General features: G+C 36.4%; 1 protein-coding gene across 7 annotated transcripts in view; it reads left to right on the top strand.

Moving 5' to 3' along the window:
* CUL1 (cullin 1) overlaps positions 1-27,219 on the top strand; it is a 108,405-nt gene that overhangs the window by 46,764 nt on the left and 34,422 nt on the right. For 5 of the 7 annotated variants that reach the window (XM_043966793.1, XM_043966790.1, XM_043966792.1 and 2 more), the window contains exons 3-8: positions 6,304-6,478; positions 8,694-8,861; positions 15,606-15,656; positions 15,788-15,878; positions 16,835-16,998; positions 18,470-18,632. In XM_043966793.1, the coding sequence (XP_043822728.1) occupies positions 6,304-6,478; positions 8,694-8,861; positions 15,606-15,656; positions 15,788-15,878; positions 16,835-16,998; positions 18,470-18,632 (812 nt within the window). Of the gene's footprint in view, positions 1-6,303; positions 6,479-7,184; positions 7,281-8,693; positions 8,862-15,605; positions 15,657-15,787; positions 15,879-16,834; positions 16,999-18,469; positions 18,633-27,219 lie in introns of those variants that run through there. The other 2 variants (XM_043966795.1, XM_043966794.1) reach the window with 2 other exon arrangements.

The raw sequence follows: 27,219 nt of genomic DNA, 5'->3' as shown, positions 1-27,219 counted from the left end.
AGTATATAAAGATACATTTAATTTCTGAAAATCTGCTTTTGCATAATTTGTAAAAGTGAAGAATTTTCTTAGCTTTTTAAATGACAGTTGTGGAATTGTGAATTTGTAAGTTTTCTTATTTAAGGAAATTGCTAAAATCAGCATAGCATACACCTAAAAACAGCATAAGCTACCTCTGCAACGAAATTCATCTGGCCAACAAAGGTATTCACTCCTCATAAGAGGAGAGGGGAAGAGAAAGTGGTAGAAAAGACTACTGATATAGTCTGTAAAGGGTGTGTTTAGTATTTTTTTTACTTTTTTTGCAATATTTCCAAGTTCTTTCCCTCCCTTCAGCATCTCCCCTACCCATTAAGAAGGCAAGCAGTATATCAGTTATACATGAAATCATGCAGAACATTTCCATGTTAGCCATGTGATTGCCAGAAAAGAAAAAGTGAAAAAAAAATCTACTTCAGTCTACATTTAGTTTATCAGTTTTCTCTCTCTGGAGCTGGATAGTGTTTTTCATTATGAGCTCTTCAGAATTATTATTGTATCAATCAGAATAACTAAGTTTTTCATGGTTACAATATTGCTGTTAATTAGATACAGTGTTCTCTTGGTTCTGCTCACTTCACTTTGCATCAGTTCATAGATGTCTTCTGAGGTTTTTCTGAAACCATCCTTGAATATGTTGCATACAAGAATAAATACATTCCTTAGCAGCCTCATTTCTCCAGAAAATTTGTTCAATTCTGTTTATCTTTTCATTACATTTGTTTAAAACTAAGAGAGGGACATAGAAGCCTTAGTTGTTTTAATACATTTATACATATAAATGGCCTGTTCCCTTCCTCAAACTCCCCCCTCCCCCCGATATTTGAATGAATTTGAAATCTTAACAATGGATATTTCCTTAAGCAATATAGATCACAACCCACCCATCCCTCCTTTGCTAGTTCTCTGTGGCTTTCTACAAATTGTCCAGAAATCTGTCCAATGTGGAAAGGGTAGTCCACCAGTGTTCTTGACATTACATGTATGCCAATGGAGCACATGACCTAGCTATTAACTTTTGCTTTTGCTACATTACCAGCCCTACATACTTTCTGGTCATGCATAATGGAAAGCAAAAGCCTCCCTCCCCCTCTGCTTCTTAAAATGGCACTTTTATTTATTGAGTAACATTAGAACTGGAATGACAAAGTGACCTAATGCTTTTCATTTGTGTTAATTGTTAAAAGCGCATATGCAGGGGCAGCTAGGTGGCGCAGTGGATAGAGCACCGGCCCTGGAGTCAGGAGTTCCTGAGTTCAAATCCGGCCTCAGACACTTAACACTTAACTAGCTGTGTGACCCTGGGCAAGTCACTTAACCCCAATTGCCTCACTAAAAAAAAAAAAAAAAAAGCGCATATGCAAGGGGCAGCTAGGTGGCGCAGTGGATAAAGCACTGGCCCTGGATTCAGGAGGACCTGAGTTCAAATCTGGCCTCAGACACTTGACACTTACTAGCTGTGTGACCCTGGGTAAGTCACTTAACCCTCATTGCCCCGCCCCCCACAAAAAAAACCACAATGCATATGTATAAATAAGAAGAGCCAGGATGTCTACATATAAAGATTTTGTGGGAGCCAATTAAGGAAAGAAACTATGATATGGAAAGGGCTCTTTATTTAGAATCAAAAGGCTTGAGTTCAAATTTCAATTCTGCTGCTTAATAATTTAGTAGATGGAAATAAAAATATTTATACATCCATCTTCCCAGGTCTGTTGTGAGGCACAAATGAGATAAATAATAAAGTACTTTATAAACCAGAAAGAGTGTGTGTGTGTGTGTGTGTGTGTGTGTGTGTGTGTGTGTGTGTGAGGGGGGTACCACTGCAATACTCTTTTTCCATCTTTTTTTCCCCTTGTTCTTACTATATGACCACCTGGCGCCTTATAAAGTGTATACCTCTTTGGTGAAATCTTTTATGCTACTTGTGTATAGTATGCTGCAGCATGCTTTTCCTCACCGTGTCTTAGTGGACAGTGTTGAAGTTGGAGTCAGGAAGATCTGCCTTGGATACTAACCAGCTGTGTGACCCTGGCTGAGTCATAGAACCTTTCTAAACCTTGATTTTTTTTTTCATCAGTAAAATGAGGATGCTGGACCTTATGATCCCTAAGGTCCCTTTTCTCTCTGAATATATGACTGTAGAATCATTCCACTGTTTAGCATCATATCTAATGGATTTTTCTTAATGCTCATCTCTCTTGTCCTTTCTACATACAGCCTTTGACAATGTTGATCAACTTTTCCATCTTCTTGCACTTAACTCGTTTCCATTCCCTTTAAAATCCAACAACACTGATTTATTTATTTGCCGTTCTTCGCTTAAGACACTTCACTCTGCTGTCTCACTAAAAGTAAGTCCTAGAATTCTGAAAATGAAAATAGTCAAGCAATAGGATTTTTTTTTTTTGCGAGGCAATTGGGGTTAAGTGACTTGCCCAGGGTCACACAGCTAGTAAGTGTTAAGTGTTTGAGGCCAGATTTGAACTCAGGTCCTCCTGACTCCATGGCTAGTGCTCTATCCACTGCGCCAGCTAGCTGCCCTTAAGCAATAGGATTTTAAAACATGAGTTTTGATATACTAGAACGTGTCACAGTGAGCCAGATAGAGGCCTAGGGTATATTCTAAAATTTTAGTACTAAGAAAAACCAATAAGCCATTAGAGTGTTGATAGTTAAAAACTAAAAATACTACACTAAGAACAAGGAACAGTCCAGCAAAAAGATACTGTAGCAAGAATTAAACCAAAATCTTAGCAGTAAAAATAATCTTAAAAGGAAAATTAGAATTAAAAGCAGTATTGAAATAGAAAAATTATGAAAGACTAAAAACAGTATCTGATAAGCTTTAAACTGGTGTTTAAAGTACTCTAGCAATTATTCTGAGATTGACTTTCACCCTATATTTTATTGCTTTTTATTAACCACTGAGGCAGGTCACTATGAAACAGTGTAAGTGGTCAGGATTGCAATGTGCCCCAAGCTCTGATGTTACATGCTGGTAGTTTTATCTTTAGCTAAAAACCCCCAGATAGATATGCTTGGTCATTAACCTTTTAGGCACATGGCTAGGGCTCATACCAAGTAAAAAGTGTACTGGCTCTGTGGCCAAGAGATCCAGAGTGAGGCCCTGCTACTTTCTGGAAGCCTGGGCAATTTGGGGCATGTCACTGAACTTTTCTGGGCCCCACTTTCCTCATTCCCCAATTGAGAGGGTGGGATTGGATTCTTTCCAAGAACCTTCCTGACTCTAAGTCTATATTCCTAGGACCCTAGAATTCTAGTTTAAAGTAAAAGAGTAGAAATCTGTCAGTCAAATCCAGTCTCCCTTCATTTCTTTTATACTTTATCTCTATATGTCATTAAAATATTGAGGTTATTGTGGAGATTTCTGGCTAATTTCAATCTCATCTAGGATTGTCTGTTGTGGAAGTTATAATTTTTATGGACTAGGTCTTGAACTTAAACATATTTTGTGGTAGAATTTAAGCTGGCTAAATAATGTACCAATAGGAGAGAGAGATTAATAGATTGGTGTTCTTCTAGTGTATTTATTTGTTGAAATTAATCAGTTACCTATTGCAAGTGTATTGAATTAGATGAAAACAAAATTTTCTGAATTCCACTTAACTCTGTCTAAATTTTCAATGGATATTTTAAATGTAATGCTGTTGTTATACATGTCTTTATAACTAACTTAAGAACTGACACGCACGTAGGCTGTGTCCACCAAAAGGAAATGTACTTCTCCATAGTACCACCCATATTCAGCACATAATTAACAATTTAGAATACATATTTTTTACTGCTATATAGGGAAATTTCATCAGTTTCAAATTTGAGTCTGTTTTAGGCTTAAGGGCCAGGACAGAAATGATAAGATTGGTGGGGGATCAGATAGTAAAAGAACCAGGAGCGTCATAAAACTACAGACAATATCCAAGAGCAGAGGGTGGTTACTAGTGTCAGATTCAGAGATCAAGAATACTGGCAGATTGAGAAAAGGCCCCTCGATTTCAGAATTTAAGATGGCTAAACTTGGAAAGTACGATAATGAGGTAAAATAACTGATTGAAATGGGTTGGAAAGGAGAAGCATTAAAGTCATAGGATACAGGTGGCTTTTTAAAAAAAGTTTTCCAGTGAACAAGAAGACTTATGAGATCGATGATAGCTGTGGGGGGTGGTATGGTAAAGTCTTTTGTAAGCATCTTGAAGATGCTGGGAAGGCACTGCTAACAATAACTAGCATTTATACGCATGCCGCTTTACATACGGTAACGCAGTCTTGTAAGGTAAGCGCTGTGGTTCCATTCTTGGATTTGGAAGCCGAGGTTGAGAGTTTGTCACTAACCCAGAGTTACACAGCAAGTATCTGAGGCAATATCTGAAATTGAGGTATTTCTGCCTCAAGTCCCACACTCTATCTTCTGTTCCACCTAGCTGTGACTATATTAGAAAGAAGTATATGGTTCTTGCCCTCAAGAATCTTATAGAATAGAATTAGAGAATCTGATGTGAAAGCTACCTCAAAGGCTGTCTACTTCAGCCATTATGTAATTGTGTATCTCCTCCAGAATATCCTCCTCAAGTGATTATTATCTTTATTATAAGACATCTAGTGACAGCCTGCTGGTTAGGTCTCTCTCAAGGCTTCCTTTAGTCTAAACCACCTTCCACTCAGCTGCCAAAGTGATTTTCCTAGACCATGTTCTCTTCCCCCCATCCCTCCCAATATACTCCAATGGCTCCTTATTCCCTCCAGGATCATGTATAAAATTCTGTGTGACTTCTGATGTTCATCACAACATGGCCCTTCCTACCGTTCCAGCACCATGCCCCTCTCCCGCCTTGTAAAGAAAATTTATATATGTGGTTTTCAATCTGCAAAAGTCTGCCTTTCTTCCTACTCTAATGTGTCTGTCTCATTCCCTCTCTGTGGCATTTCCTCTCTTCTTCCCACGCCACCCTCAAATTGAGAACTAAAGAAAAACCAAACTTACAAACACGTATATTCAAGCAAAACAAATTTCAGCATTGGCCATGTTCTAATATATTTCTTATTCTGAAAAATTTTAGCACATAAAGAAAAGCCAGGTTGTAGCCCCATAACTTTTTTTTTTTTTTTGGCCAGGCAGCTAGGTGGTGCAGTAGATAGAGCTATGGCCCTGGAGTCAGGAGTACCTGAGTTCAAATGAGGCCTCAAACACGTGACACTTACTAGCTTTGTGACCCTGGGCAAGTCACTTAACCCTGATTCTCCCCCCCCCCCCCCCAAATTAATTTCTTAGGGGGACCCAGAGATCAGTTTCAGTCCTTTCTCCTCTCCAGAAAGTCCAGGAACTTCAGCAAATCTTGTCCAGAACAAAAGAATGGAGATTGATTCTTTTATCTAGCTCAGTGAGCTGATGTGCTCAAACCACACCTAGATACTGGACTTTTGCATATTCTTCCTTTGTGTCATTGGTAGAGTTCATTTTAATTTAGATCACCCATAAGTCATGTCAACCAGTGGAATTGAATGATGCTAACCAATTAGTTTTGATCAATGTATAATGACCTGCCTCAGTCAAAAGAGTATAAAACCCTTGGCCACACCAGGGTGGCACTCTTTTTTGCTCTCTCTCTTGCCTCTCTCTTTACCCGCTTACTTGGCTCTGACTGTGCATGCTCTTCCTCTTAGGACAATGTAGTTATGAAAGCCTGAGACCATAAGAAGTTAGGGACACACGCAGTCAATACTTTGCTGATATTTAATATTAATAATAAATGCTTACTGCTAAAACTGGTGTAATAGCCATTAATTTATAAAGTACAGTAGTGGCAATTAAAAAAAAAAAAAACACCATACTAGTAACATCACCAGATAGCAATAGTTGATAGAAGTCAGGGTCTTTGCAGTAACTCCAGGGCCCAGAAGCTGTGCCACTCCTCTGGACTTCATTACATTTTACCAAAGTTTGGGAAATCCGTAGGATTTTTTGCAGGTTATCGACTAACAATAAATCTGTTCATTTGTTAAGGTTAATTAACTGAGTTTGTGTCTTTTGTGTATTTTAGTTGGTTATTTTAATCTAATCTTGCATTAGCCTTTTAGGAAACTATTCATTCCACTGGAAAGATTTCGAGATAGTTCTTTATTTTGTTTTGTTCTTTACATTTTTCTTTCCAATAGAGATTTTAAAGTAAAACTGAAATTAAAAATGAGTTACTTTTAACTGTGTCTAATAAATAAAATATTGCTAAGTTCCTTAACCTTTTATAGTCATGTTTATAACTACTGTACTAGTGTACACCAGTCCAACCAGGCTCGAGGAGCTGGAGTACCTCCTTCTAAATCTAAGAAAGGCCAAACACCTGGAGGAGCTCAGTTTGTTGGTTTGGAATTATACAAACGACTGAAGGAATTTCTGAAAAATTATTTGACAAACCTTCTTAAGGTAAGATTCTTTTACATTTTGAACTAAAAGAAACAAGTGGAAATTGCAATAGACACTCATAACATATGGAATACCTAAGTGCTAGTCTTCCAGTGTCATTTGATAGAGTTTTAAAAATATATCTGTGTACATATGTGGGAAAATGTTAAAAATCGCTCATTCTTTTGCCTATAGTAGAAATGGAATATTTTCCATAAACAACTTTTCTTGTATATTTTTAATGCCAAATGGACTGTAAAATTATATGATTAAGCCCTTGTAACAGAGGCTGAATGACCATTTGTTGGACATTATGTAAGGGATTTGTGAAATGGACCATGAGGTTGGGCAAGATGACATCTAAGGTCTTTTGATTCTATAAACCCAGCTGTTAATTTACTTCCCTTTGAATTATTTTAATTTTCTTAATAGAAATTCACAGCCATTTTCCTCATAACATAAAGGAGTCAAGTTTATTTTAAGGTTTATTTTCTAACAACAATAAACATAAACTGTTAAGAGATAGCTTGTCTTAGAAATTTACACAAATGGCTCTATCAAAAGTAATCTTGCTGTGGGACTCAGGAGCTATAGAATTGCTACCTTAACCAAAGTAGGTTTCTCTGTGAATACCTGTTTCTTTTGAGTATGGTTTGCCCTGCCGTACTCCTTGCCTGGGTAGTGATTAAGTTTTTTCCCCTTCATCTTCTGCCTTTTTCTTCCTCAGTCTTCATCTCTGTAGCAAAGGCAGTGTGGTGCCTTACTTCCAGCCACACGGATGGGCAAGTGGGGCCTTCAGCTGGTGCTACACATGTTATATAGAGTGAGTGAAGACATCTATACTCTCTACCCTGGGAAATTTAGCAGAGATTTTTCTGTGTATATATTACTTTGAACTACACAGACCTGGTACAAAAATTTCAGCATGCTCCAGATTGTTTTTTTCTTAAATACCTTTATACAGTGGAAACATTAATCTGTTTCTTAAAAAAAAAATAGATTTGATTGCCCACAATTTGTTGTAATTTAGTATTGTCTTCGTATTTATTTCCCACGTATTATGTTCTTAATATCTTTTTGAAAGCATTTTTTAAAAAAATGTGAATCTTGATCAAATGAATCCTGTCTGCACTTTGTTTAATGTATATAGGACAAGACATTGTAGTAAAATAAGTGTTCTAGTTATTCTTTAGTGACAATGAAGTTAAACTTTGTTTCTTATAAATAAGGTGTAATTTTTATATATCCCTTCACATTTGTTTATATTTAGTCCTTTTGTACAAGGAACTTATAAAGGAGTACTTCTCATCATCTTACTTTCATAGAACATTAAAGCTGGAAGGGACACTAGAGATTATCTAGCCCAACCCTCTGAATTGCTAGATATGAAATGGATTCACAGATGAGGTTAAGTGACTTGCCCAAAGTTGCATAGTTGGGATGAGTTGGAAAAATAAGCCTTTTATTTCATTTACTGGGTAGAAATCACTGGTAATAAAAAAGAGTAATCCTAACTAAAAGTTAAAATCCATTTTTATCTGTAATAAAAATAATTCAGAGGCTTATTAACAAAACATTAGCCTTCAGGTGATAAATTTTTCTGGCACCTGCTACTCATAAAAAGGCCTACTTAAGACACAGAAATGTTTCGATATGTGATAAGTAGAAGAATATCTACTCCAATGAAATAGCATCTTTTAAAATATTTAAGAAATAATACAAATATTTTTCTCGTTCTTGTTAAAAGAAATCATTTTGAACAATTTAAGAAATTATTTTGCTAGGAGACAAGTCATATGTCACAGATTTTTTTAATTCATACATTCTCTTCTGCATATTAGAGTGTTTTATCTAAAAAGAAGGAACAGTATTCAAAATAATGTTGTTGCCATGGTGGATTGAAGAGTATTATAATTCTAAAATTTTTAAATGATTATTTCAGGGGAATGCTTCGCTCTATATCTAAAGAAATAACTTATTCTTCCCTGAAACTTCAGAATTTACCTTGCATTCATTACATACATATGTAGATCCTTTAGAATTTATTCTTAGCATATGAATTTTTTTTCTGTAACCTACAGGGTATGTTTTCTATCTTCTTATATCATTGTTAGGAATGTGCATGAATGTAGATAAATGCATTGTTATGGACTAGATTTGTTTTAATTCTTACTTTTTAATGTATTGACATTAAAAATGAGTGGTCTTAAAGTTTTAGTGAACTTACTTGTTTTAGGATGGAGAAGATTTGATGGATGAGAGTGTACTGAAATTCTACACTCAACAATGGGAAGATTATCGATTTTCAAGCAAAGTGCTGAATGGGATTTGTGCCTACCTCAATCGACATTGGGTTCGCCGTGAGTGTGATGAAGGACGAAAAGGAATATATGAAATCTATTCAGTAAGGATTTAGAAAAGCCACCTTAAAATGTGTATTATTTTCTTGAAGATATTTCGACTGTTTGTGTAAGGTGATCTAAATGTAGATGTTTTTATGTTGTCTTAGATTATTTTAATTATCAATCGCTACTTGTAGCTTGCTGTTTTAAATTCCATCATTAAATACCACTTAAGTGCTTTGTTAAATTACAGATGGTTAGGGTAAGTAGTTGGAATGTTATGTTTTGATTGAAAAACTGCTATATTTACTTCCTACTTTTTCTTTTTAATTATTTGTCTGGAAGATTCTTCTTTCTAATCTTCGAGTATTCATCATCATTTTTTATAGTGTCAGAACCTTGTTGCCCTTTTGCCCTATAAAACACCATGAAATATCCAGTGAAATTTTCAGATTATTACGTGGATTTCTTTGCCAAATAGATTCAGAAATGGGAACGTTGAGTGGTTAAATTACTGCTGATACAGCAGTTTATCCAAGAAAGCTTTTCCTAGAACAGTTAAGGGAAGGGCACCAAGGAAGAAAGACAAACAGCACATCTTGTGTTTGTGATGAAGTAGCAACTATAAAGAAAATCTCTTTTAACCATATAATTACAATGTCCAGCTCTGTGTAATGAAGGTATTACATAGTAACAGTAATAATCTGTTTCCATCAAATTATGGTTTTTTAAAATGCATATTTTTACTAATTCCGGACCTCATAGGAGTCATCTTCCCTCTACATAACAAAACTGTCTTGAGGGATTTTAATTATTTATCTAATTATTTATGCCTCTTATGGCCATAATAAAGTATTCTAGGTTTTTGCAGAAGGTTAAGTTGGCAGTCTTTAAAATCTAATATGGTACCTACTTTATCCCATCCCAAAAAGAGTATCTCAAGGTTAGAAGGAATGAAAATATTCTAAGAGAATTTAGTGGAGCCTAGGGTAGGGGAGAAAGTGATATATGGGACCCATTCATTGGTACGGTGTCCCTATTTTCCCTTGGAAAAAAATTTTAACAACATGCAACTATTTATACATTTCTGTCTCTATCAGTACAACCTTTTGTGAGAACTGTGGCATTTTTATTAACTTCAAATAGAGAATGAAGTGTCAGTACAGATATGTGCCCTCTGGGTGGCTGCTACTAAGCTTTTCCTTTCTCTATCCCCATGATCAAATGGGTACGAGATACTTTTAAAAAATTGTCATATTGAGGTGTTTGATGTAGGTAAGTGAACAAGAGGAGGGCAAGTATGCAGAGTTTATTGAAAAGAGATCTGACCTCAATTGGGAGGACCACATCCAGCCTTCTTACCTCTCCTTGGCAAGTCACCTAATTTCTCCAGGCCCCTACAGCAACTTATATACCAGGTGCTGCATATTACTAATGAAATGATGAACCAGTCAGAAATGAAAAAGCTAACTAATTCAACTTCTACCTTGATTGACAAACTTTGGATTACAGGTAACCATAGGCACATTTTTTGGGCAGGTCTTACATAATAGTCTTTCATAGTGTCCCTGAATCCTTTGTCATCTCAAGCCTTCAGCCTTTTCTTTTTATTTTGTGCTTTTTTAGCATCACTGGCATCTCAGTAGGCCTCCCTTCCTTCCTCCAATGTTTCTTCATAACAAAGGAAAATATTTAAGCAACAGAAACCTACCCATCTTCTGTTAGTGACAGCATAGGCAGTATTCCATATATACTTGGTGCTTACTGTCTCTAAAGATGGGGGAAAGCCCATTTGATCATCAGTTCTCTGGGATGAATAGTGATCATTGCATTCATCTGAATTCTGATGTCTTTTAGTGTTTTCTTCGTTGATTGTGGTCATTGTGTGTCTTATGGTTTTGCTTTTCTCAATCTGCATTTTCAAGCTTTCTTTTGAGAGTATTTATTCTGCCACCAAAGCTTGTTAGTTTATGTACTGGTCAGGCCCCTTTATTGTGTTTGATTTGAACAGATAAGTTTCAAAGTATATAATTGCTTTGTTGGCTCATAAAGTAGGTGGTCTGGTTCTTTTTTTCCCCAAGGTATTTTTCTCTCATTAAAAAAAAAAAGTTATATTGTCCTGCCCTTTCTTTTGTGCTGCCAGTTATTTATTTTCTTTTTTCTCCAATGATGGAGCTACTGATCTGCAGGCCAGACTGGACCCAGAAAGGCTCAATTTCAGCCCAAAGGAGTGGAAAACTATTATGCACTTAAAGGAACATTGCACCTTTTTGTTGTAAGTGCCAGGGTGCAACATTATATTTCCACTGCAGTTTGATCAACTGTACTAAGTATTGGAAACAAGGGTAGGCAGTAATAGTAAGTAATAATGATAGCTACAGGGAATTAATTATACAAGGAGAACGATTGTGCAAAGCAGCTATGACTGTTTTTCCAGTGAGATGAAACTTCTTTTCCCTTTATTGCTTAACATTCACAAGTTTTTATGCCATCAAATACTGTCTTTCCAGCAAAAATATTTAATTTTATAGTTAATGTTTAGATATAATTTTATTCTGTCATATAACTTATATGATAAGCGGACTGGACAATTCACATGATCTTGGCACTCATTAAAATAGAGTACATGATTTATTTCTGTCAAGTGTTCATACTACTCATTGGGATTTGGGGTTTTCAAGGAATTCAAAATACCCACATGTTGATACCAAGCAAAGGATCCCAGGGCTGAAAATAAATTGTTGTTCCCTGAAGTGTATTAGCCCTGCAGAGGACAAAGAGAGTTCCAAAGCACTAATGGAGTCAAGCTCTTAGCAGATTCAGCTTTTGAAAGGCTCCTTCCCATTAATAACTTTGAGGTTGATGATGGGAGATGTCAGTGATCTCACATCTTTTTGTGTACTTGCTCTCACTCCCTGCCGGGAAGGCGTGGTTTAAGATGGATGCAGGAGAGCTTCTCCCACTACTATGTCCTCTGGAAGCACACACACACACAGAATATTCTCGTTCATACTCTCTGGCCTTCTTGCTGTTTTTTTTTTCCACTAGGCTCATTCAAAGTAAAGCCAACAAAATGAATCCTCTCCTTTTGAAGCACAAACTTTTTAAAACTAAAAGTTCTTTCCCATCTTGCCCCCATCCTTGTCAGAAAACAGTTGCAGACATATTTAAGCTACAGCTTCTTAGTCCTTCTTCCACCAGAAGCAGATCAGTCCCTAGCATCTTCTTTTTTTAATTCAAGCTCTACCTTCATTGCCTACAAAGGGCATGAACTTCTGTAGGGACTGGATGTTAAATCAATTTTTATCAGCCTTTCCTATGTAATACCTTAGAACACGAAGCAGACTTGCTCTTTCGGTCTTTTTCTCTCCTAAATAGCACTTTCCAAGTGAATTTCCTTTGTATTTGGAGTTACCAGATATATAGATATGCTAAATTGAACAAATTTGTGGACAGTGATACCTACTCAGAAGTAAAATAATGGACTCCTGGGAATTTCAACCCACTTTTGAAGTGCAGAGAAGTATTTTTAAGGTGTACTGGCTCATTTGGCACTAGCAGGTAATGCTCCATCAGTAGTATATTTGAAACAATTTTGTGTTGTTTCTCAGTGCCTTTCTAAGAACAGAGCAATAATGGTACCTTCTGTAAATACTGATTTTTCCCTCTTTTAGAAAAATCAAACTAACCTTCAGTTAGGTTGTAATATCAGTGTCTTTTAGACTTAATTTACCTGCTTTCAATCTTGTCATATATTTGTTCTGAGCTTTAGGTGAGCAGTTTGATAGTGGTTGGTAAGGGGCAAGCCTTGGTGTCAGGAATATCTGGATTCTTCTGTCTCAAACACATGTTCTCTGTATAATCACTGACAAGCCATTCTACCCCTCAGTGTTCCAGGCCACTCTCTAAGACAGTAAGTCATCACTGAGCTGTTGATTAGCTTGGGCTCAAGTAGTTTTCATACCAGAGAGTTCCCCACACCAGAGAAATCACACAGCTACACAGAATGTCATTTTAAAAAATACTCTTTCATCATTGGTTTAGTATCAAACAATTCACAGTTCATTAATTACTTCTGCTTTCTGAGAAGGAATAAACTTAGTTTTCTATAAGTTTTATAACCTGTATAGACTTTTGTATTATACATTATGGTAGAGACCTATTGATATTCGAAAATAATCTCTTCTATTTTACTTCCTTAGATACTTAGGGCAGTCTGCTTCTCTTTGAAACTAAATGCTTGAAAAATTTGGGCTTTTTGGATAGTTTTTAAATGTTTTTAAAAAAAAAAAACAAAAACCCTTTCAATCTTTACATACTTTCCCCCCAAAGCTTGGTTTGGCTAACGTTTGCAATATCATTTCTTTAATTTTTCTAATATTTATCCTAAACCCAGAAAATGGGTTACTTTTTAATGAAGTAATACTGTGTTAAGATCTTTGTAGCAGGTCTGCTTTCCAGTCAAACTAGATGTTAATAAATCTTATTTGTTTTAAATGCCATTCTAAACCTCAGGCAAATGATAGCAGACAAAAAAAAAAGTGAACATTGGGTTCAGATTCAAATTGCCTATTTGTTTAGAGTTTTAAATTCTTCTAATCTACTCACATTGCTAAATTTTTTTCTTTACAAAAACTTAAATTCAAATATGTATTAACAAAGGCAAGCCAGAGCCCTTAGATATACGTAGATGTAATGAATGACAAAGTTGCCGTTATTGGATTCCTCTGGGGTTCCTTTTGAAAGTACTTCAAAGTGTTATTGTTTTGCCCGCTTCCCTGCCCACAAAAATGCTGAGTTTTGTTTAGTTCCTGTTTTTGTGTGTGGTGGATTGGGGACAGGGGTGTGAGGGGCAAGACAAAATTTAATGCAAACCAAGGAAGAAAGAAATTTTGTAAGCTGGACTATGTTTAAATATAATTTAAAATACAGCATTGAATGCCCTTATAATAGAAATTATTGTGCCTTGGAGTTATGGGGTGTTGGGTATTTTTCAAACATGATACTTCCATACATCACAGAAACAGTATGGGAAAGTGAATAGAAAGCTGTCCTTGGAGCCAGGAAGACGTAGTTTTCAAGTGTCGATTCTAACACACACACTGGCTGTATGATCCTTGGCAAGTTATTCAGCCCCTCAGTGCTCTTGCCAATTCCCTAAGACAGTTTGCAAAGAAAAAGGGTGTATATAAGGAATTCTCTCACCTTGAAGTTCCCTACAGCAGTGAGATTACAGCTCCATTCCTTATTGCTGTCAAAACAATGTACAGATCTTGATTCAATTTGTAGCTGTTAATATAATGCTATAAAAAGAAGTCTCTTTGCTTTTCTGGGAAGATTTACCTTCCTGTTAAGTTAATATTAATATGTGCTATACATTTCTCATGCTAATGCTTTTTACTTATACCTTATATTTTAATTAACTGATTAAAACTTTGATTTCTCAAGTAGTGATGTTAACAGACTGTCCCTATTGAGTGTACTTTGCCTCTTAGCCCATCTTCTCCAGAAAGGGATTGGCTGTATGTATGCAAACCTGCTTGTTTGACAGTTCTGAGCTTTCTCATCATTTATGAATGAAGGGGAGATGTTTGACACATGAACTTTGATTTGTTTTTCTAAGTAGTTTTTTCCATCCACTCATGTTTAGTCTCCCTTGTGTCCAACAGCAATTTTTTCACACAGTTACTCTTTCATGATCTCCTCAGTCTGCCAATGTAAAAGCACTGTGACGATAGGATGATGATGTAATAGAGTAAAATTTAACAGGCAATGGAGGGATGGATCTTGGTTTCAGTAGTTCTGAGCTATAACCAGTTAATCAGAAATAGCATAGGGTGAACAAATAATTTCTAGTCACTGCTTTATTCATTAGGCTGAAAACAGGTTCTGACTTCATCAGAGAGTGTAGGATGTTTCTATGTGCCCCAGTTGAATCAGACAGGGATAATAAAGATTGTATCTGGGCATTGAAGAAAAGAGTCTGCATTCTGGGCATAGAATTTCAAGATGTTTATGAAAGACAATTCAGGGTGCCTAAACTTTTTCATGTAAATAGCTAGTAAAGGCAATGTGCTAATTAGTAATGAGTTGGTATTTTAAGATGAATCTATATTAATTTTTTCTCATTAAGAAATTGTAGTTGAAGTAGTTTACTACTAGGAAATTGCTTTAATTGTAGTAGAAATTCAGTGTAATCCATGTAAGTTTGGGATTATCTTCCTGTCAAAATCAAAATAAGAATTATTAGTCTGAATTTCTTCTGTCTTTAAAATCCATATCCTTGCAGTTTGGATTATTTTTCATAACACTTGATAATCTCTATACTTATGGATAGTATATATATACTCACATTAATGAAAAAGTATATGTACAGAAATTTTTGTTGGGTTTATCTTGGTAAATGAGATGTCATTGTAGTGTTTCAAACTAAAATTTAAACTGTTTGTCAGACTTATTGGGACACATTTATGTTTAGTTTGAATGCCTCTACCACTACAGTCAAAAGCATTTTTACATTTTTCTTAATAAAATTTTACCATGAAAGTTTCTACAGGTTGATTAGTCTTTTAAAGTTGCTAGTCAATTTTGATAAAACTGTTGTTCCCCAAATAATCCCAGTAAGAGTTCTTTACTTTCCAAATTATAATTTACCATAGAAATGTTGATAAATACTGAGTAGTTTGGGATTCAGACTGTTATTTATAGAAATTATCAGTGGAATTCACTGTTAGGAACAAGTGAAACATAACTCAATACATTTTTATTTCTCTCTTTCTGCCTACCTCTCCTTTTTTTAATCCTAGCTTGCATTGGTGACTTGGAGAGATTGTCTGTTCAGGCCATTAAATAAACAGGTAACCTATATTGCTATATTCCTTAAATGTTATTACAACTATTTTGAGTTCTTTTCTTGTCTATCATATCTTTTAATTGTTTTGAGTATTGTTTATTACATATTACTAAGTGATTTTATATCATTTTTAAGGTAACAAATGCCGTTTTGAAACTAATAGAAAAGGAAAGAAATGGTGAAACCATCAATACAAGACTGATTAGTGGAGTTGTACAGTCATACGGTAAATTTAGTTTACTTTCAATTTATTTAATAAGTACTTAAATTTTCATAGTCCAAATGAAAGCTCTAGGTACATTTGTAACACTTATATATTATCTTAAATTATCATCGAATTTTGTTGCTTCCATCTATATGAATATAAATATCATGTGTCCATAAACAGCTTTAAAAATTCAGGCTATTTTTACTTCATTGTTGGAGGCATACTATTTTTCCCAGCACGATGCTCTGTTCATCATAGGTGCTTAATAAAGTTTACCTTGAATTTAACTATTTAAATGTATCTTGGTTTCATTGAAAATTTAAATTTTATTTGAGTCTGCTTAATACAGAATAGCTCTTCATTGGTAGAACTGTGTGTTAACCATAATCCTAATTATATTTGAACAATTAAGACAAGCGCTTATTAATTAAAATCTAAGCATCCTGAATTTCCTTGCTTGGTTGTTATTTATGATGTTAAAAATGAGAAACCATGAAACTATTGGAAGTATGCAAGTATTTTACAAACAACTTCCATGATAATTTGAAAACCTAGTAACCATTAATGTGGTAGGAAAATCACAATTAATCCCAGAAATTAACCATAACAAATCGTACATAAAAGAAGTTCACAATTTCATATACAATGCTCTTTCTTTTTTTATATTGGAATGCTTGTGTTTGCTGACTTAAGTTTGTGATTTTTAAAAAAAAATTTTTTTTAAGATAAACTTTGATGAGCAGTGTTTACCATTGGCATCAGAATATGCTGGTTTTAGACTTTTGAATTTCTTTTTTTTCCTGTGATAGTTTAATTATTAGTGAAATTACAGATTTCCATAGTGCTCTAGCATTTTGAAATTTAGTTAGCTTTAAACCATCTTTTAACCAATTGACCCCCCAAGATTGGTACTTTCTGTAAAACAGGAAACCAAGGATGAAATAATTTTAAAGAGAGTGTTTATTTGCTTTTAGTGGAACTTGGGCTTAATGAAGATGATGCATTTGCCAAAGGACCCACGCTTACAGTATATAAAGAATCCTTTGAATCACAATTCTTGGCTGACACAGAGAGGTTTTATACAAGAGAGAGCACTGAATTTTTGCAGCAGAATCCTGTTACAGAATACATGAAAAAGGTAAGTTTAAAATATAAACGAATTAAATTTGATTAAAATCAGTAGCTATGGGGGCAGCTAGGTGGCGCAGTGGATAAAGCACTGGCCCTGGATTCAGGAGTTCCTGAGTTCAAATCTGGCCTCAGACACTTGACACTTAGTAGTTGTGTGACCTTGGGCAAGTCACTTACCCTCCATTGCCCTGCCAATAAAAATAAATAAATAAAAATTAAAAAATTAGTAGCTATGGAAGAGACAGTCTATTAAGGGTTCTGAGAGTCTAATTCCTTTGGTAAGGCAACTTTTATAGCCGTGGTTTTGTTGGTTAGCACCATTCTCTGTATATAAAAGTATATAGTAGGTACAGTAAATTAATAATGAATTCATAAATAACAGAAAAACTGCGTTCTTAGTAATGTCCCCTAATGGTCATGTCATGGGTTGACATCTTTTGATGCAGTCATAAAGTATCAATTATATGATATGCTTTACAACAAAATCTGCTTTGTAATGGAATTCTAAATAATGGTAATACTATTACCAGCCATAAGAAAGATGGTGTAAAGGACATGCATAATGTGCTTGTCAGAGAGAGGAAGGAGAAGAGAGAAAGACAGAGACAGACAGATTAAAAAAAGATGGCAAGCCTGAATAGTATGTTGGTGACCCTCTAAGATAGTGGAACAGGATGCGAAAGCAAGAAAAATGTTTAAGCTGTTTTAGTAAGGGTAATATCCACACTGCTGAAATCTTAGACCCACCAAAGTACTTAAATAATGAAATTGTTTTAAAGAGAAATCTGAATAGGAAATACCTTTTGAGCAGGGAGAAGTACAGTAGTGGCTATTTAGTCTCAACGCCTCTTCACTTAGTCTTCTGTGGAGCCTCTTGGTCTTTGTAGGTGTTTTTATAAAGTCGTATAATACATTCATTCAGTTTTCTGGGATTTATTTACTAAAGTTTGCATGTTAATTTTTTTAAAACTGGAGACCACAGACTATAGGAGACAAAACTCTGACTTTTAATGTTGGAGGTCCTGGGTGCAAAGTATACTGCTCTTATTTACATACTACCTTTATGACCTTGAGCACATGGTTTCTTGGATGAGATGAGAATTCTGTGGTGCCTTTCAGCAGTACCTAAGGGTATACTGAGAAAACTTGGGGGTGAATGAAAGCCAACTGGTAAGTATCTGAAGGACTATGACATTAAAGGTTCAAACTTGTCTTTCTTGGCACCACAGGACAGAAACTAGGAAGAGTGCCTGGGAGTAAAAGGAAGGCAGCTTTGGACTTTAAATAAGGGCCGGTGTCCCAGCAGTGAACTGGGGTGGTGGGGAGGGATGCCTCAGGAAGTCAAGAGTCCCCTGTCACTAAGAATCTTCACAGAAAGACTCCTGTTCGGGCAAGGGATGGACATAGAGGGCCTGCAAGGGCCTCTTCTACTCAGACACTATGAATCTAAAAAGAAATACACTTTAATTATTTCCTAGGCTGAGGCACGTCTACTCGAGGAACAGCGGCGAGTTCAGGTTTACCTTCATGAGAGCACACAGGATGAGTTAGCACGGAAATGTGAGCAAGTTCTCATTGAAAAACACTTGGAGATTTTCCACACAGAATTTCAGAATTTATTAGATGCTGACAAAAATGAAGGTGAGCTGCTAAGATGAATCTATAGCTAGAAATTGATTGCTGATTATATAATTATAGTGAATGTTCCAGAGTTATAATAAATAGTTTTGGGACACCATGTCAAGGGCTATGTTAAAACTTAGGCAGTTTCACGGAGGGGAGTGAGGTGCTGGAGGTAAAGATAGAGGAAGGTCCAAAACTTTTAAGATTGCCAAAACCAACTAGAAAAAGAATTATTTAATGGCATTCATCTGTGAGCTCCTTAATGTGGGTATTCCCTCCAAAAGATAGATTTTAGGCCATCCTTGCCTTCCCAACCTCTGAGTCTTGTCCATATCCTCTCCCACTACAGTCAAAAGCATTTCTACATTTTTCTTAATAAAATTTTACCATGAAAGTTTCTGCAGGTTGATTAGTCTTTTTAAGTTGCTAGTCAATTTGGAAATCATTTTAAAACTGTGAATTCCACTGATAATTTCTATAAATAACAGTCTGAATCCCAAACTACTCAGTATTTATCAACATTTCTATGCTAAATTATAATATGGAAAGTAAAGAACTATTACTGGTTCTTACTGGCATCCTAGTGACCTACCTAACTTTCCCTTGATACCATGAGGAATACCAGTGAAACGTACCTGCTGATCATCATTTAGCTCACTCTCAACCCCTGACCAACCATCTTCTGTTTCAATAATGGATTTCTTTGATGACTTCCCTTACTTGACTTCCTTAATTCCTTGTTTATGACACGTTGCATCCCCTTCATGTCCACCATGCACCTCTTCTCTAACCTTTGGTCTTAACTACAATAGGCTGGCTATAGATTGCATTGAGAGTTAGATTATATCCCAAAAAAAAGGTGGAAAAATGTCAGGTTTTGTACCCTAAATATAAGATCTTTATCAGTGATTAGCAAATGGATTGTACTGCTAAAAGAACTAAGTTGTATCACTCTTGACATTGTTGCTATAAACAAAACCAGAAGACAGAAGGGATTTGCCCCTAAATGGAAAGATAGTTCACAGATACTCTTCAGAGAGGTAAATTAAGAGTTTAGCAGAGTTGATTTTACAAGTAATAAACATTTTTACTCATAGTTTTAAGTTCCAATTTTTATCCCTCCCTCCCCTGTCCCCTCCCTGAGATGATAAGCAATCATGTACAATTATGTAAAACATTACCCTATTAGTCATTTTATATTTTGATACTTGGTAAGGACCTGAATGCAAAAGTGGGACTAGGTGAAGAAAATATATTTGAAGGTAAGGTTTTGAGTAAGAAATGCAAGGGGCCAGAGATATGTGGACTACAGAGAAGCTTAATACCTTTGTATTGTGATTATTTTCTTTGAAGGTTGAGGGCATGATAAACAATGAATAACATCTTCTGTCTCTCCTCTCCCCTTTCTACCTTGTAATTGTATTTATATTTTATATTTTTGGAGTTGTAATTATATTTTAATAGACAGGAACTGATTCTTTACTGATGTGGAAGTCATTCCTAAGTAATCGACGTATATCCTCAGATTACCCACTTAGCATCCTATGATCCTCAGTTTAGGTCTATAAGGGACTTTAACAGTCAACAAGTCCTACCCCTTCATCTTATAGTTCAGGAAACTGAAGCCCAAAAAGGTTGTCACTTGCTCAGGGTCACCCAGGTTTGCATCTGAAGTGAAATTCAAAGGTCTTCCCAACTGCCAGGTATAGTGTTCTATCTACTACATCATGCTGCTGTTTATACAAGGGTAGAAGAAAAGATAAAATATTATAAGTATGCAATGTATTTAAGATATCTCCAAAACTGACCTGCTTATTTAAATAAATTATTGTCCGTGGGAAATGGCAGTTGGATAAAGAACACTGACACTGTGATTATAACAGTCTCCTATAGACCCCCATTGCAGTGCACAGCTGAGCACTCAATTCAAGTCATCTGTCATCAGCAGAGCTGCTGAAACCCACTGTTCTTTCTTTCTCTTTTTTTTTTTCTCTTTTTCTTTTTTTGGATGGGGCAGTGAGGGTTAAGTGGCTTGCCCAGGGTCACACAGCTAGTAAGTGTCAAGTGTCTGAGACTGGATTTGAACTCGGGTCCTCCTGAGTCTAGGGCTGGTGCTTCATCCACTGCACCATCTAGCTGCCCCCAATCCACGGGGTTTTTTTGCAACTCACTGTATTAGGATTGCTGCTCACATGTGTCAATGCTTTATTCAGACATGGTCAAAGCCATCACTTCCAGGAAAGCTCCCATTAGGCCAACACCTCAGGACCTGACTTAGCACCTGTGCCTGAGACACAGGGCCCATCCCTTCCAAGACCAGATCCTACAACATCTCCCCTCAGTAGTCCAGCTCTATACCGGACCTCTTGCTGGCAGGACTTCAACAAGCCCAGTCTCCCTTAACTCTTGTGCCTCCCACTGCAATGGCTATTCCAGATCTCGTCTCTGAAACTTTACACACATACCCCTTTCCACCTTCTGAACAGAAGATTTCAATTCATACTTTACTGAGAAAATATGAAGACATGTACTTCTCTACTATACATTTCAAAACTTGACATCATTCCCCATTCTCTTTACCTTTACTCTAGTCTCTTGATGAAAAGATGTCCTATCTTGCTAAGGCCATCCCCTCTACTTGGATGCCTGATCCCGTCTCCTGTTTCCTTTGGCAGATTTTCCTTATTATCATCATCTCTAATCTCTCCTTATACCTATTCATGCCCTGCTGCTTCCCCAAGGTTTCCTTTGCTTATACCCTTGCTTGACCCTAACTATCCCCTCACGCTATCAACTGCTCTTTTCCTTTTCACACACATATTTTTAGAAAAAATCTATACGCTTTTTTTTTTCTCCCACTACTTTTACAATCCCTTGACTTGGCTTCTGATTTCATCATTAAAATGGAATTAATCTCTAGTTATCAATGATCTCTTTATTGATAGGTCTGATTCTTTTTTTGTAGTCCTCGCCCTTCTTGTCCTCTCCAGCATTTGACATGGTTACCCACCCTTTTTACCTGGGATATGTTTTATTCTCTGGGTTTCATAACACTACTTTTCTTTGGTTCCTGTACCTGTCTGGCTGCTTTTTCTCAATCCTCTTTTGATTGATCATCAACCATATTGTGCCTCCTTCCTATCTATTCCTTTTGGCTCTGTTCTGAGCCACTTTCTCTTTTCTGTTTATACTCTTAATGATTCTTCAAGGCCCATAGTTTCAGTTATTGCCTCTCATTTAATGACATCTAGATATAAATATGCAGCTTTATTCTCTCTCTTTTGAGCTAGTCCCTTTTAGCCAGCCTATTGGAAGAAACAGCAAGACATTGTAGACACAGCACTAGACTTAAGAGTCAGGAAAAGCTGACTTTAGATCCTACTTCAGCTGTTTGACCCTAGGTAAATCACTTGATTTCCCTCGGTTACAGATTCTTTAACACCAGGATGGAGATAATGATTACCACTTTATTTAAAAAATTGTTTTGAGTATCAAAATAATAATAGTAACAGTCTTTGTAAATCTTAAATCACTATATTAGTGTTAGATAATGTTATTATTCAGCATTGCAAATTGGATATTTCTTAAGTATCCCAAACTAAAACTGTCCAAAAAAGAACTCATTATCTTTCCCATCAAACCCACCCTGCTTCTGAATTCTGTCATTGGTCCCATTATTCTGTCAGTCATCCAGGATCACAGCCTCCTTAACTTCTGATTCCCTGACCCCACATATCCAGTCACTTGCCAAGATTTTTTTGATTCCATTTCTGTAATGTCTCTCATATCCATTTCCGTTGCTCCATTTGACAAAACCATCACCTTCATTCAGACCCTCCTCACCTCTTGTCTGGACTGTTAGAGTAGTTTGCTAATTGTTGGTGTCCCTACCTCAAATTGGTCCCCACTTTTATCCCTCCTCCATCCAGATGCCAAGTTGATTTTGCTCAAGAACATTTTTGACTGTGTTACTTTAATCCATAAATTCACTGACTGTCTCCTCTATTGCCTCTAAAATCAAATAAAAACTCCTTCAGTTAGCTCTTCACAGCCTGGCTCCAGGCTACATTCTTAGCTGTCGTATACATTCATCTCCAATCTAAGCAAAATTACTTTCTTGCTGTTATTCACATGTCTGTCTCCCATTTCTATTTCATATCTTTGCCCATGCTTAGTCTCCATGCCTAGAATGTGCTCTCTTTTTCCCTTTTGTGTCTTAGGATCCCTAAATTCCTTCAGAGCCCAGTTTAAATGATAGAACTTTTCATGGTGTTCTCAAATCCCCCCCCCCCAGGTTTTAGGATTTTTCTGTCCAAAACTATCTCGAATTTGTTTTGTTCGTATTTTTTTGTATACTTTTTGCTTGTACAATGTTGTCTCCTTTGGTAGAATCTCAGCTTCCTGAGAGCAGTGGCAGTTTCATTTTTGTCTTTGTATTACCAATGTCTGGCACATTAATGGGTGCCTATTGATTAATTGATTTGTATAGATGTTTCACCAGTGTAAATTCATTGCTGGGGAAGACCAGAAGACCTTGAAAAGTACTTTAGTTGGCAAACATTTGAGCTACTTGTTAAGCAGGCTAGATGGTAGCCATAACAGCCCCAGTTCAGAATTTAAGATGATTTGTAAAGTTTTATGAATAGGAATGGTAGGAAATTATGAACAGTTTGCTTTATCAAATAACAACATGTGGAAGGCAGAACAGGTACAATTAATCTGTTGCTCTGAGCCTTCTAAGCATGAAACTGGGAACATAATGTCAGACAATCAGAAGGTTGGGAAGAACTGCATAGATATGAACAAAATCTTTTTGCTCTCAGGACAGTAGTCCCAATCCTTGGTGTGCCTATAGGGGAAATGAAAATGACATCAAAGTCTGCAAGCAGGAGATAAGCAGCTGGGCCAGATTAAGTTTAAAGGCAGCCAGTAGGCATTGATTACGTTCCTCATAGCTTCCACATTCTGTGCTAGGGACTGTTGTTCTAGAGACAAATGGTAGAATCTCTGCCTTCAAGGAATATACCTTCTGTTGGAGTAAACAGCATACATGTGACATACAAACACAAAATAATACAAAGGAGTGTCATGGGGTGAGGTATCAGCAGCCATAGGAATCAGGTATGGTCTTATGTTGGAAATGGCACAGAAGATACCTGTGTTGGAGGTGAGAAAATTCTAAGGGTGTATAGTAGCAGTGTCATACTCAAATAGAAATGGATCTCTGTAGGGGTTTGACTACATACTTACTTAGAAAATCACAATGTTAGGGGGTGGCTAGGTGGCACAGTGGATAAAGCACTGGTCCTGAATTCAGGAGTACCTGAGTTCAAATCCGGACTCAGACACTTGACACTTACTAGCTCTGTGGCCCTGGGCATTTAACCCCCATTTCCCCAAGGTGGGAAAAAAAGGAGAGAAAATCACAATGTTAATTTATTGAGGTTGAGGGAGCTGCTTTATTTGTTGTATTTTTGTTTATTTTGTTAAATATTTCCAGTTACATAGTAATCTGGTTCCTGCTTCAAGAATTTGACACTTGGGGGGACAGGTAGGTGGCACAGTGGATTCAGGAGGACCTGAGTTCAAATCCAGCCTCAGACACTTGACACTTACTAGCTGTGTGACCCTGGGCAAGTCACAAACACCCCCCCCCCCCCGAAAAAACCCAAAACAAACCCACAAACAAACAAAGAATTTGAGACTTGGGATAGTCAAATTTCAAATAATTCCCTGAAGATTATCAAGGAAGGAAGGGAAGATTATAAAAGTATGGAAAACTCATTGTTACCCCAAAAAAGGTGACCAAAAGTTCATTAACTGCCAGTGCATATATGCCTAGTCTTCCATGGGTATATACCATTTTTATGGGAATACTCTGCTCACACTTGAAGAGCATTTGTGATTTGAGTATTAAGAGAGAACTATTTAGCCTTTCACAAGCCATATTCCACAATAGACCACATCTTTACCATCAGACAGTTTACTCAAAAGATGTACAAAATGCACAGTACCCACAGAGTTGCTTACTGATTACTGAGAATGATCTCCTTTGGTAGAATAAAATGCCACCATAAAGATTTCCACAAATGTGTCTAAATAATAGAAGGTTCCTTGAAAGATACAACTATGATAAATGTGTTCAATGACCCTCTTATCATAAATATCACATGACGCCTGAAACAGAATAATGTACACAGACCGCAAAGTATATGCCACTGCTATTGAAGGGATAAAGAGTACAAAATGAAAAGGAATTCCCTAGAGATGATGATGATCCTCCAGATAATTGTTTGCAAATGACATTGCACTGATTCCAACAAGACTGGAAATGTTATATGCTCCTGTTGTACATCCACAGTCACTTAAAAGAGTTTAGTCTAATTATTCACACAGGAAAAAGCCACCTGTAGTACTCATCCTTTAGTGTATAAACTTGAACAGACATTGCAGATAGACAATGTCCTTGATTTGAAGGAAGAGGGGGAGAGGATTAGATTGACTTTGGGGAATTTCAGACGTCTTAATAGCCTGTCATCTCCATGAAAGAAAGGCCTTTTTAATACTAGTGTTCTTCTTGTGGCGATATCATATGATTTCAAGTCATAGAATATTAGTCTCCAAAGAACTGAAATTAAGAATCACCAAAGGTAAAAGTAGGTATTCAGGGTCCTCCCACTACCTCCCTCCTAAAAAAAAAATCACCTCCACCAGGTCTTTGAGGGGATATAGTTCACCTGGGCCTGATGACTTGAATTTTCCCTGCTGGTGACAAAAGGTTAATTTAGGCTTACTATAAGGAAAATATTCCAGAATTAAAATGATCTGGAAATAAAATAAGCTATAAAAGCTTCCGTTTCCAGGTTCCATTTTGATGAAGGTTTTCAAACAAGCACTGGATGATATGTCAGGAATATATGAAAGGGGATTCTTGTTCACTTAGGCTTGGAACTAGATAATTCCAGATTCTGTGGAAATAGTCCCAGTTCATCTTCATATATTTGAAAGAATGTCCAAAGAAAAGTAGTTTTGTTCTGTGTAGCCCCAAAAGACAGAATGAAGAGCAAGGAACAGGGAAATGTATTTTGCGGGCCTAAGATCTCAATGCTGGTTGTAAAGCAATACCTACTCCATGATTTCTGAAGCTGAATAGTTTATAAACACCAGCATATGTTTGATAGAATCAAAAAGGATGACTTTGAAAAAGTTAATGATATTAACAGCCTACCTAATAAACATGCTTTCCAAGGAATATCATTAATTTGTTGAAGCACAACCACTTTTATCTTTATACAAATCTTATGTTCTTTGAAAATGTGTTTTAAATGGTGTTCTGAGTAAAGCTTAATCTTGAGATGGGAAAGAAAAAAAAATTTTAAGAAGATAGTAGATAATTAGGTTTAAAAATGAGATCAGTTCTAGCTTTGTTGACTGTTGATTTTCCAAGAAAGAATTTGATTAAAGTAGTTCCATTTGGTGTGATAAACTGCAGCCTGAAATTTCTTGAAGGTATCCTTTCCCCCCCCCCCCCAAATTTTTTTAAAGGTCATTTTAGTTTTTAAGTAATTGCTAAGACTAATCTACTTATGGCCTTGATTCTGCTCCAGTCTATCTTCCATACATCTGCAAAAACATTATTTTCTTTTAGTCTGGATATGGCTACATCACTTTCCTACTCTATACCATGACTCCCTGTTTGCTTTAAGATAAAATACAAAACGCCTTTGGTTTTTAAAACCCTTCACCTTCTGGCATGTGTGTGTACTTGTATGTACAGCATATCTTTACGGCCTCATGTTACTCCTTTCCCTCTCCATTTTTCTGTCAAACTGACCATTTTATTCATTTTCATGCAAGATACTCCATTTCACGTCTGAGCTTTCAAAATGACTGTCTTCCATGCCTGGAACATACTTCTTTATCTCTGTCTCTACCTTACAGAATCCCTGTATTCATGGCTTAGACAGGAAGCTTTCCTGATTATCCAAACAGCTGGTGCTCTTCTTCCCTAATTACCTCTTACTTAACTGCCTCATTTATTTTCTGTTCTCTCTCTATAGGCTCTGTATACATGTACACTCAGGCTGCCTATTTTCCAGGATATAAGCACTGTGAAAGCAAGGATTATTTTGTCTTGGGGTCTTTCTGTCCCCAGTACCTGGAACATAGTAGATACTTACTGTCCTTCACTGAAACCCAGCTTGTCATTCTTAGGCTTTTTTGCTGGATCAACATCTACCTCTTTTTGTCCTAAGTGAAGGTTCCCCAGAATTCTGGGTTTCCTCCTTTCTCCATGCGGTCATCTCATCTTTTTCCATGGACTCAGTTATCACTTTAAGTAGAGGCAAATTGCAAGTTTGTGAAACCAGGCCCAGCACCTCCAACTGCTTCATGGATATTCCCATGTGAATGTCCTGACATAACCTCCAATTCACATCCAAAACAAAACTCATCTTTGCCCCCAAAGCTTAACTTTCTTCTAACCATCCCTGTTTCTATTTCTTCCATCTTTCTGGTCATTTAGGTATACTTTCTCAGACTTAGCCATGACTTTTACGTATTTCTCCCTTCTTATATTTATTTATTTATCTACTAAGCACTGTCA

This window comes from Dromiciops gliroides, chromosome 5 (genome assembly GCF_019393635.1).
Source record: "Dromiciops gliroides isolate mDroGli1 chromosome 5, mDroGli1.pri, whole genome shotgun sequence".
Classification (NCBI taxonomy): domain Eukaryota; kingdom Metazoa; phylum Chordata; class Mammalia; order Microbiotheria; family Microbiotheriidae; genus Dromiciops; species Dromiciops gliroides.
The sequence above is the reverse complement of the archived record's forward strand: the minus strand, read 5'-3'. Positions and strand labels throughout refer to the sequence as shown.